Here is a 13222-nt window from a genome sequence, read left to right on the forward strand (position 1 = left end):
AGCAAACTTTCCCAAGCTCTCTGGAAGGAGGGATGGTGTTACTTTCTCTCCTGTTAGTCAAAGTGATATGAACCAATTTATAAGCTCATGTATGCAGAAGAGGGCAGATAGCTCTTTCCTCCAAGTGTGTTCAGCCTGTCTTTTGACAGTAGCAGTCGAAAAGATTGGCTTCATGTGTCTCAGAGGAAGCACGTGTTCACATTCACTGCTTGGTAGATTAGGACAATCCTCACCATGTGATTTAACCTTTACAACTGAGGGGGCTTTCACACTGGCAGTTTAATCCGAAACAGAGCACGGTTTCATGAAAAATTGCTAATGCGTAAGCTGTCATGCGGAGCAGTAAGCGCACCGCGGTACTGAACCCGAGACTACCTGGAAAAATGTAGGAGATGGTCGGAGTTCGTTTGCACCGGGACTGTGCCGCAATTCCCATGAATGTGAGCGCAAGTCAAACTCGGGAATTAATTATCGGTACTTCTAAAACTATAGCGCTTTCCAAAAACTTGCCTTTTATTTAAACGATTAATCGAGTGGCATGCCAAAAGGGCCTATATTTCCTATAAGCGCACTGGGATGTTTCACTGTGCATCACTTCTCTCATTTGTGTTCGTCATGTGAAACTTCCTCGTTCGAAACTAGCAGTACAACAGTAGAGTCTGAGACGTCAATAGTGGAAATGGTAAATGATAATTTTCCGGATATTTAAGTTGAGCTTTTGAAAAAAGTTTTGAAAAATTTTATTTTTGTTTTAATGCATATATTCTTAACTGCAGTATTAGATGAAAATTGCTTCATCGCATTCATAGCAAAGCTTCAGTATCTCACCAGCTCTATCATTTTGGGTCACTTTTAACATTGCTGTAAAGTCAAAAAATATTTAAAAAGAATAAATAAATAAATCTTGTAGTGATTATCTGGTAACCTATTACTAATATTAGATTTTTAAAAAAATCAAGTATCTTTTCTACAATCTTCTGAATGTTATTCAGTTAAAACGGTTGGAGTTCATGCTTCCAGCTTCTTGTACAAACTGGAGAAGGGCTGGTTTGGGAAAAAAACATTACTACGACTATGCAAAGTTTTATATCCCGAGATTAATTGAGCTAGTGCAAAACTACAGAGTGTCCCAAAAGTCTCTACATGGGGGAAATTAACCCTCTTTACAAAATGTCTTCCAAAATTTTTCATGCTTCGTTTATATTATATATTCATTTCAGAGAGACTTTAAGAACGCCTACGACAAAAAAATAATAATAATGTGTTGTAATAATTCTTACGGCTGGAACAGGAAGCTGCCGCAAGGTTGTGATGGACTTTAACAGGAAACATGGCAGGCACATCACACATAACACTGTTGCCAAACTTATTTACAAATTCAAAAAAGACTGGAAGTGTTGCGGACCAACTGAGAAGCGGACGTCCACTGATGAAGACACAACCGACATGGTGCTGGCAAACGTAGTCCCCCGTGTATGGAGACTTTTGGAACATCCTGTGTAGTGTCTACGGTTAGTATGCTGTGGCTAGATGCAAAAGAAATACACACACAAAAATAAAATCTACAGAAATTTGTGAAACTCAACAAGAAGTCTCTTTTTTTTCTTCTTTTTTTTCTCTGGCGGTTGGATGAAAATAGAAAGAAAAAGAAAAGAGCTACCTACTGAACCTACCTGTCTGCAACTGTGAATAAAAAGCTAATAGCCTGGACATGTAATCAGCTTGTACGGGGTAAGTGGGTCAGAGATTTGTCCAACCCTGTGACATAACATTTGCGATAAAGACAACATTTGTGATATCCCATTTATAACAGGCAACTGCCAAAGGCTTAATTACACAGACAGTGCACAGAGATCAGAAACGTCAGGTAAGGCTTTATAAAAGGCTGAATTAAAAGAAACCAATCAATCTGATTAGGAAAGGATATGAGCTCATTCATTTTGCCAAAGCAAAGGGCCATCCCAAACTGCTTCGTCATGCTGCAAGCGAACACGCATCGACTCAAGAATGACCCAAGGGTTTCATCATAAATCATTAAGTAACCTCCATGTTCTGCTGTCATATCAACAGAACAGGGAGATGACCTAATTAATAATAATTCATACAACCACATGCAGAGATCCTGAATATGCATGGTGAAACGGCACACACCAGCTGGGAAACTTGTTGGTTTATTATGTAACAAAATGGTTAATTATCCAGACTACTGAGGAAAACTGCATCTTTACATGCTGTTCCCAGCCTGGCTATAAACAGCTGTGTGCCTCCAAGTGACCCGAAGCTATTAGTTTATTACTATGAGCATCATTCCCACTACATTATCCAGGCTTCCCTACGTGTCGCTATTATGCTCACTGTTAAACTCATTGACGTGAAACTAATGAACTAATGACTTTAATGTTTATAAATGGATCAAGCTTGTGCTCTCTTATAAATAGTGCCTACATACCCAATTTTTTGTTTGTTTTAATACAAACATGACAAACATGTATTTTGGATTGGCAGAGATCTTATCAAACACCACAGCAGTACATTCATGTCTCAAAAAGAATTGTTAAAGGTGCATCAGCCAAGATCAGTCCAAATTTGACAAGAGTAAAGTTTAACAACACTGGAGTTTTTTTACTTCTTAAGCCCACCCCATGTACACAAAGCTCCCCAGAACGTAAAAGCACCTAATATTTGTTACACCGCATTAGGGAAGATAACACAACATCTCACAAGTACGCAAATACTTAGTTAATATTATGTTAACGTTGATAGAAGACGCAAAAACTTGATATCTCAACAGAGCGCGTCGAGTGCTGATTAATCATTTTCAATAATAACAATTTACACTGATCATCCTGTTCAAAAGTTTACACTCCCTGGCTCTTAATGTATCGTGTTGCATTCTTGATGTTTGCACCTTTTGTAATAGTTGTGTATGAGTCCCTCAGTTGTCCTCAGTGTGAAAAGATGGATCTCAAAATCATATAGCTGCTGTTGGAAAAAGGGTCAAATATGCCGAAGAAGCTGCAAAAGCAAAGAATGTGCAGGACCTGGAGGATTTTTCTGAAGAACAGTGGGCAGTTTAACTGCTCAGGACAAACAAGGGACTCATGAACAACTATCACAAAACAAAACAACAAATCGTGGATCATCCAGGTAACGACACACAGTATTAAGAATCAAGGGTATGTAAACTTTTGAATGGGGTAATTTTTTATAAATTCAGCTATAAATTTATCTTGTCTTGTGCACTATATGTAAACATCTGTTATGTGAAATAGCTTATTCAGGACAGAACTAAATAAACAACATCATGCAATTTTTATGATCCCTCTTTATTTTGTTAACAGTATTAAGATTTTGCAGATTCTACAAGGGGTATGCAAACTGTAGACGATGCTTGATTTTACATATTAAACTGACACACGTGTGTGGGCTGGTTGATAGCGTTAGTAATATACCCAGACCTGTGCTTTTGCACACGCAGCCATTCAACTACTTTTAAGCTATTTATAACACTTTAGACGGATGAAATTTGGCGCATACTGACTTGTAGCTGCAAGAAGAAACAAAAGTGACTTTGCTGTAATATGTTTTTTCTTCTTCTTCCTCGTAATGAGTTTTTCAGCTGACTGTCGCTACCAGTGTGAGCTCGTTAGTAGGGGTGTAACGATCCACTGATATGGATCGATGTATCGATCAAATAACCAACAATCCGAAATATCGATGCAATGCGTAAACATCAATGGATGTATCATTTTTACGATGGACCATAGCTGAAGCGGCTAATCGGGAGAATCCACGGTGGGCCGCTCATAAATTGGGCCGGCAGACGTACCACTCGTTTCTCTCTGTACCTCACACATATGTTACATGTGTTACATTATTGCGTGACTGATCACTAAATTAAGTAATTACACTATATTTGTATTAAAAGCAGTGCATCAGTTACTTATGCAGTAAAAAGTTACATTTTCTCACATCACTTGGCTCAGCGTGTGTATGCTCTCGCTCGCTCTCTCTCTCTCACACACACACACACACGTGTGTAACCAGGTCGTTGATATAAACAAACCGTCGTCACTTGCCGTGGTGTGAGGTAGCTGCCAAAAAAAAGTATATTTTTAACTGAAATACTTCATATTTGTTTGACTGCAATCCAACATTTTTTTTCATCATCTTACAGTTGGACGTTTTGTAGCAGAAAACAATACTCAGTATGTCATTTGTTATTTATCTGAAACTTGTCAGTAATCAATATAACCGGATAGTAAGAAGTGAGCTGTCACTTCGTTTATCAACGTTCTTCCACCAGGAAAAAAATGGGCTGGTCTTGGTCATTAAACTCCCGAGCAGAAAATGGCTCCCACTCCAGCCCTGAGACGGACCTTTATTTAGAACACTATCTCCAGCAACATCCCAAACATGATGTCCGTCAAAGTTAAGGTTCATCACGGGTCCTTATTGAATAATGTAGTATTTCATAGCGGAAAAAATACATTTCTCAAAATATATTTTGGTTGCATCTGTGAATTAATAGAAATGTGACTGATTGTGTGAAATAGACGCATCATCTAATATCGATCGCAGGCCCCTGAATCGATCGAATCCAAATCGCATCGTGGCAGTCATTGAGGTATACGCGTACATAAAATCGTTGGCTAAAAGAATGGATATTAGATCGTATCGTCAAGAAACTTCTAGTTAGCCACACAAGAGGTTGATGTTATCAGTTATCTAGCACTACGTACATTTATATGAAGGTGGTTCATCCAAAGCACTGTCTTAACTGGCTCTCTAAGTGATGAAAACATACCTGCTCATGTAAAGCCGTCCATTCAAACAATTCAAAGCTATTCACGTCACATTTACATTCCTGTCGAAGAGGAAGGTCACTAATTCAGTGTCCAGCTTAAACCCCTTCCCCAGAAATAAATTACCGCACCCTGTCAAAGCACTGCCAATGTTTATTTTAGCTTTACTGTAGGATAATTTTTTCTAAATTATCGCACATTTTCTACAGATTTGGGCCAAGACATGTCATGTGACGTCGTTACAACATGCATTCAGCCACTTCTATTCACGTGCATTGAACATGTGTACTGCTAAAAGGTCTCATTTACAAACAAACATCACTGTGAAACAATTTTGTGCAGCCGCCAGTTCAAGTAGTTTTCCACAAAAAAACAACAAAAAAAAAAAACAGTTGCATCGCAAATTTTGAAAAAGCTGCTGCAAAATCAAGCATTTTTGGCCACAACAATCACCGAAAACTCAACAAAATCCTGTATGGACTGCATTACCTATGAAACAACCTGAATAGTCTGAATCTTTTTCACATCATAGTATACATTTCTGTCTGGTGCTTACACCTATTCTGGAAAAGTCATTCGTCTTTTCTTCCCCAAAATAATATTTCTAGCCTGCGAATGTCATTTCTTTGCACTCTAGTTCTAGGCTTGTCCATCCTCTCACTGACAGCGATGGCCCATCAATACTCAAAAGGTTCTTTTGAATTTTTCATGCTGTCTCTGACACCCACTCTCCCACCCCACGATTTCCATCTCAAAGGCAGCTACTCTCTTTTCGTCAGCACTGCATTTGGGACATGGTCACACATCTGTATCTCCACAGCCCCGTGCTGACACCAGGCTTGTGTGGAACTGCACCACTTTTTCTTCCTTCCTCTCTTTGATGTGCCCCTGTTGCCTGGATTTTGGCTTCACTGTGCAAGTACATGTGTTCTTCATTACACTGCACGACACTGAGGCTATTTCTGCATCATGTGTCCATTGCAGCATTAGTTATTAAATCCCCTGTGGAGCAATTACCAGGAAAAAGCGTTAGTGATTTTTTTTTTCCTTTTTAACTAGGTGTATTTTCGCTTTGCGTTAACAACTACATCATGAAATCCCTCATGGAAAGGAATCAATCCTCCGACAACCTGATGTCAAAAGCTACAATATTCCCAATGCTTGTTATAAAACCATTGTTCCCAATGCTTGTTATAAAACCAGGAACACAACATGAGCCAAGTCTTGGCAAAGGATTGTGTGCTTACCCGCTGTATTATATTAGAAGCTTCAGTGATAACTGCAGAACACACTGTGGCAAAAAGCTTGCAGATGTAAGCAGGGTTCATGACAGTGAGGAAATGTATATGAAGTATTAATTGAATAACATGCTCAGCTGAGACTCAAAGATTACTGCTGTTTGGGAAAACTGATCAGTGTATAAGCTAGTTATATTATACATGTGCTGAAATAATAATAATAAAATAAAATGTCCATATGGTTTACTGATTATCAAACCAAAAATCTGGGGAAATCATCTGACCTTGCATCTACTGTGGCTATGTAATAATTATGAACAAAATTCAGTTAAAGGTTAAGGTTTTGCATCATAACATTTAATGCTTGGACCCCTACAAAAGATCATGCACTGTTACAGCTAATCATCTCTTGACAAGCCTACACAATGAAAACCCACCTCTCTTAATGGGATGCAAAGAGTGGGCAATTTCATCAGCAGCTTTTAGCCTGTCTTTTGACCTCTACCCATGGTTGTCAAGGTAACCCTCATCTCACAAGCAATCTGCCAAGTGAACTTTTTGACTAGCCAGGAGCCCATTCGTTCTTTTTGACAGTGCATGTCTGTAGCAATAGAACTGGAGTAAGTATTAGAACAGAAAACAGGATAATTTGAAAGAAAGTCAGACATGCAGAAACACAAAGAAATGTGGAAAATTAGACAGAGGATTGAAAGGGAGCAGTGTTGAGCTCTTTAAAATTTTACCGCCACATTCACTTCTTTGTGGCAAAGTCAATATATAAGTCTTTAAAAATTCATTATTAACCTCCAGTCCTTCATACTGGTTTATTCCTGCCTAAGCAAGGTGCTGAATGAGGTTAGTCACGCAAGGTTTACAAGGTCTTATAATTAAAGTGTCCTTAATGCAGTAATAGCAGTCATGAACAGCCGTCAAGAAACATCCTATACACTGAGTTTAATACAATGAACCAATTAATATGATCATCTGGAAGCAAGAGACACTGTGTGGGAAGAAGACGAAATAGATTTCCACCACTTATTTTCAAGAACATTAGATAATCACTGAATGTTGACCTATTCTTTAGACGGTGGATAAAAGACTAATAGAAATGCAAGAAAATAGCAGGGTTCAATGGGAAGCTGTTTGGCAAGGACTTGAGAAAAAAAAAATATGGGAGCACACAGAGAATCCTACAAGCACATTTGATAAATACTTATTATTCATTGGTGCAGATGGAAAACCTTTTTCTTTTTTGTTGGAATAATATTCCTAAAATACTCAATCCAGCTGCCAAAACACAGACTGAGCCAGTGGCTTTGCCAACTTCCCTATTACTTGATTAAATTGATTAATAAATATTTGAGATTTTCTTTCCATCTACTAGCACTTACCGGTGCATTCTGTCTTTTGGCAGCTGGAAGCTGGACAGACCAAGCTGGAGCTTTCAGCAAGAAAAGTATTTATCTGTTCATTAATATTACACACAGTCCTGATAACCTGGTGCATTGAATAATGCAAAATCTGATGTCAAGCCAGAATCAAGCAACTATTTTATAAAGCCTTAACAAAGCAATCACAGATCTAGATCACTCTATTCTTCTTATGAATATCAATCTTATCTCATATGAAGATCTAATATCATGTTTGTACTAACATGATGGCCACACACAGTATGTAGATCGTTTGGGGGGGGGGGGGGGGGGGGGATCTCACACCTACTAGTCTATTTCAAATCAGAGGAAAAACTGATACGTTCAGTTGATTTGCGATTTGGTTTGGTTGGACATTGTACCTAATTAACCAAAAATTCCAAAAGCCAAATACACTGGCTGAGAGACATGTACTGTAAGAAGGAACAGGCTGAAAATGTACTCCTTTATATACAATCAAGGGCAAAAAGAATGGGCCCAAAATGACAAAATATTAAGCTTTTTATGGTTTTAAGAACAAATTATTGGTCAGGAAATTAGCCAGAATGAAAAAATTAGACTCAGGAGACCTCCTGTGCCACCATTCACTCTTTACTTCTGCTGCAGTGAACTGTTTGGGGAAAAGCTAGAAACAGGAAAATAAACGTCTATAGGCTTTTTATATGCAAAGGTGTATGCATTGTTGTATGCGTGATAATGATTGAAAAGCTTGATGTAAAATTCAAACTAACATGTCTGGGTGTTCAAAATTAAAATAAAGGAAAACCAAACTAAATAAAAAGAAGCTGTCCACAAGTTTACCTGCTAGGCTTAAACATTTACACAGTCCCTCCAGGATTTAGCCATTTTACGATCGCATGAATTAATGCACAATCGAGGATATTTTACCGAAAAATTACCGAAGATGTGTCATGTGACGTTATCACAATGCGCATTCAGCCAGAACCATGTGTGTTGAACATGAGTACGGCTAAAAGGACCGGAAAGACAATTTTGTGCAAAACAATTTTGTGCAATTGCAATTTTGCCAACAGCACAAAAAGAAATTCTGCAAGTTGCATTGCAAATTTGTAAAAAAAAAAAAAAAAGCCACAGCAAAAGCAAGCATTTTTGGCCGCAACAATCACATAAAAACTCCACAGAATCCTGTACGGACTGTTTAAGCTTTCCCAAAGGGAAAAGCTATCCCATAATACTAAGTTACTTTATCTATTTGTTTAATTTTTGCTAATTTCCTGACCAATGATTTGTTGCGAAGACCATTAACTCTTAATATTTTTGCCATTTTGGGCGTGGCCAATTTATTAATTTTTTTGCCCAGGAGTGTACATACAACAAACTGCACAGAAATTAACTAAACATGAAGAACATAGAAGTAGTATTAAATAAATAATTAAATAATATAACAATATTTGTTCTTTTATGTTCATTGGTCCAAATATACAGAAACTGTATTTCTATAGCATTAAATGGACTGCACAGAGGGGTAAAATGTACCAGGGTTGGATTTAAACAGACCCAGTGGTGCACATGTAAAAGCACCCTAATTTGCACTCTCTGCTATTCTTAAAACATACAATGCACGCTGTGGGTAAAATGCATTTTTTTAAAAGCCTTGTGTGTCAGTTTGCTGTGTGTTTCTTTGAGGCACTTAATCATTGAATATAAATGCTACAGTTGAATCTTTAGCTAAGCATGATATGGCAGTTCTATCATTACACAGTGGAGGACAGAATAGCTCTGAGCTCGGTCTTGTTGTTCTGAAGCTAGCAGACAACACGACTCACCAGGTGGGAAGCTGACTCTGCTGTCTGGTGGCGCAGACAGAAGAGAGTCCACAATATCAGACCTTTTCTGGAGAAGCGTTGAGATCATCTCAAATCCCTCAGGGCCAAGGAACTCAAAGAGCTGAGTGGATGAGACACAGAGAAGAGATAGAGTCATCAGTGCATCAGGCCATATGCTTGAAAAAATAAATTCTTACTGCAGCCAAAAACATCATCCTCTCTATATGCCAAATGTGAGCACTGGGTACTCATTATCTCCCACATTTCTAAATCTGGAGCAGAATCTCATCTGCTGCACAGTCTGCTGAACACAGATACCTGGCACTTAGCACCAGAAAAAAAACAAAGCATACAGTCAGCTCCAGAATTATTGGCACCTTTGGTAAAGAGGGGTAAAAAATGTTTATAAAATGTCTTTATGGGTAATTATCTTAATCCCACACCGAAAATGAGAATTTACATTCTAAGGAATTAAAAAATGCGCTAAGAAAACCATGTGTCAAAATTATTGGCACCCCTAGATTTTTTTTTTTTTTTTTAATGAACAAAATGTAATTGAGACCATTTATATATTACTTTTAACACTTTAGAGGTGGTTGAGGCTCAAGGTGGTAGAAGGGGTTGTCCACTAATCATAGGGTTGGCGGTTCAATTCCCGGCCCACATGACTCCACATGCCAAAGTGTCCTTGGGAAAGACACTGAACCCCAAGTTGCTCCCGATGGCAGGCTAGCGCCTTGCATGATAGTTCTTTTGCCACTGGTGTGTGAATGTGTGCAGACCATTTAGGAACTTTTATCAAGTCACCACAACGTCTTGTTTCACTGAGGTATAAATATGAGATGATATGAGGCTAAATTCCCTTAGTCATTAATCAACATGGGGAAGATTAAAGAAATGAAATGAGGAAAAAAGTGTGCCGAATTTCATAAATCATGCAATGACTATAAAAATAGATACATGCCTGAAAAATGACCATATCGTGCCATACCATATGTACTTTCCACTCCCCAACCCCCACACACAGTAAGGAAGATGGCTGGAGAGGCAAAAAAAAAATTCTGCACACAACAGTTGGAGAATTTACAGCATGTTGGGGTCATGAAGTCTCCAAATCTACAATTAGACAACACCTCCAGGCAAACAAGCTACTAAAAATCATGGCAGATAAAGCATTTTCCTCCATCTAGCCACAAACATAAGGGTCTGATGTTTGGTAGATGCTACTGGAACTTTGACTGAAACCAGATTCTATGGTCAGGTGAAACAAAAATAGAGCTTTTTTTTTTTTTTGGCGATGAACACTCAGGGTGGGTTTGGAGAAGAATGACTATACAGCAGAGAAAATAATCCCCACTGTTATATATGCTGAGGGATCTGTGATTATGTGGGGCTGTTTTTCCGAAATGCCCTTGGAGCCTTGTTAGAATCCCTGATGCCATGTAAGTACCAGGATTTTTTAAATATTGCCTCTGCCAAGAAGTTACAATCGGATCTGCCGGCTGGACACTGATTCAAAACATATCTCCAAATAAACACAAAAATGGTTAAAACACCAGAGAACCAAGCTTTTGACATCTGGACCTAAACCCCACTGAGCTGAAGAGGAGAGTCCACAACAGAGGACATCAAACACTTTAGGATCTGGAGAGTTGCTGTATTGTGGAATGGGCTCAGATTACTTGTTCATATTTTCAGAGAGCGACTGAGCTCATCAGCCACTAAAGGCATTTTTTCCTCTCCGGTTTAAACCCATTTTTATCAAGGGTGCCAATAATTCTGACTGTTTATGGAAATTGACACACATCTAATATAATATTCAACATTTTAACCTTACTGACAGACATTTCATTTCAAATATGGCAGAACAACAAAAATGTGCAAATACAGAGGGGTGAGATAGACAAGCACTCTTATGAACTGATCCTTTTTTTAAAACATCTGATGATGTGAAATACCTAGCTGCCTTTGCCTTGGATTAAAAGATCTGACATCCTTAGAACAGCTCCTCAGCTTTTCTTAAAGCAAGAGAGACCTTTTGATAAGAACAGGCAGATGATCTACAAGCTGTCCATCATTACATTAAGCTAAACAGTTGCTTTCAAACTACAAGAAGAGATTTGAAAAATAGCATCAATTAATAAAGGTAAAGCACCCAAATGTGAGCTACTCATTTAAACAGTAATAACATGACTAGGATAACTTTACAAACAGGTCTTTGTCTTCTTGTTTCTTTTGTATTGAGCTATTCGATGAGAAGGTGTCTTTTATTAGTAGAAAAATATATACATATATGTATGTGCATGTAATGTGTGGGTGATAAGTTCACTTTATACTGCTGCCTACACAGAGCACATTTTTAAATACTGTAAAAATCTGTTTGTCTTTTAATGTGATTTTTATTCAGCATGGTCTTGGACTGAGTCCTGGTGTAGGCAGTCTGGTGGCACAGCTTTGTCTCATAGCTCCAGGGTTCCCGGTTTGTTCCTGAGCTCTGGTTATTGTCTGTGCAGAATTCTGCATGGTGTCTCTGTGTCTGTGTGGGTTTCCTCTGGGTTCTCCAGTTTCCTCTCACCTCTCAAAAACGTGCTGTTAGGTGAACTGGCTACACTAAACTGCCACTAAGGGCACGTTCAGACATGCAGATCTGTGCTCTGTTCGGAAACCGGGACTTAAATTGTTACAATGCTGTATTTTCTCCTTGGCTCGGTTCGCTTTCACAAGGCAACATTTCAAAGCGTACCCAAATGTGTTTATGCGGTTCACATATGAGTAAACTGTCCTCTTATTGGTCAGACTGCGCCTGTTTATGCGTTCTTGGCCTGACTGTTTTGGCACAGATCTGAGCGTGATTGCCGTGTTCCTAAAGTACTGTGGAAAAGTTTTAGACACCCTATTTTTAAGTACAAACTTTGTTATAGAATTTTAATTTTATGACTTTATTGTTATCATATTACATTATCGAGTCAGTACAAAAACATTTTAGATTCCCAAACATTAGTTTTCAGGCACAAAATTAAATGTTACATAAAAATGTTCGTATGTCATTAAAGAAAGCAGCATATTATGTAAGGGAACACTTTTCACCCAAAAATAATAATAAAGAAGACTGCTTGGTTTTGCTGCAAAAATAAGAAGCAAGTGTGACAGTCAAAGTCTCCAGAAGAACTGTGTCTGGTTCTGAAAGATGCTCAATAAATCTCACTGGCTAATTTCCTTTGAAAACGACACAAATTCCTGAGGCTCCTATTATTTTATTTTTTTTTTAAGCAAGGGTCGTCACACCAAATATTGACTTTGTTTCATTTATTACTGTTTACTCCCCTTTATAGTATTTTTTTAATGTAGAAACCTTTTATTTCATAATTTTTGAAGGCATCTTTGCTCTACAGCATTTCTTTGCATGTGCCTAAGACTTTTGCACAGTACTCTACATGTCTAAACAAACCAAACCAAGTGAGAAAACACATCAGGTTGCAAAACAAATGCTCCAGTAGAGCCAGTTGTGAGAACGCCATAAGTGTGAATGAGTGTGTGAATGTGTGGTGTCCCGTGCAAGGTATATTCCTCATCTCACGAGTAGCGTTCCTGGACTAGGCTCCGGATGCAACTGAGACCCAGACCAGGATACAGTGGTTACAGAAGCTGAATGAAATGTAAAATAAGTGAGTGTTGGCAAAACAGTAGATTTTAGTATTGTTGCTTGGAAGTGTGAAAATTTGGAGTGATGAGGAGTGCAAATATTTGTAAAGAAATGCTTTTGAAAGATTTCTAGATTTTCTGTGCGACTGATTTTTAGATGTTTAGATATTCTGTCTCCATTCTTGTGGAAGTTAAGCATTAATAGCCTTTATAATGGTGTTAGGAATTCGTTCAAATGTCCGAAAGACTCAGACTGGACGTAAAATTACTTTTCTTATCAAAGAAAAATGTATTGTATCCTAAATTGTAGTTATATTCCA

At 38.2% G+C, this 13222-nt stretch overlaps 1 protein-coding gene across 3 annotated transcripts in view; it reads right to left on the reverse strand.

Annotated features, from left to right (window-relative positions):
* ascc3 (activating signal cointegrator 1 complex subunit 3) overlaps positions 1-13222 on the reverse strand; it is a 174928-nt gene that overhangs the window by 146937 nt on the left and 14769 nt on the right. For all 3 annotated transcript variants that reach the window (XM_017475083.3, XM_053682473.1, XM_053682474.1), the window contains exon 5: positions 9261-9381. In XM_017475083.3, the coding sequence (XP_017330572.1) occupies positions 9261-9381 (121 nt within the window). The remainder of the gene's footprint in view (positions 1-9260; positions 9382-13222) is intronic.

This window comes from Ictalurus punctatus, chromosome 1 (assembly GCF_001660625.3).
Source record: "Ictalurus punctatus breed USDA103 chromosome 1, Coco_2.0, whole genome shotgun sequence".
Taxonomy (NCBI): Eukaryota; Metazoa; Chordata; class Actinopteri; order Siluriformes; family Ictaluridae; genus Ictalurus; species Ictalurus punctatus.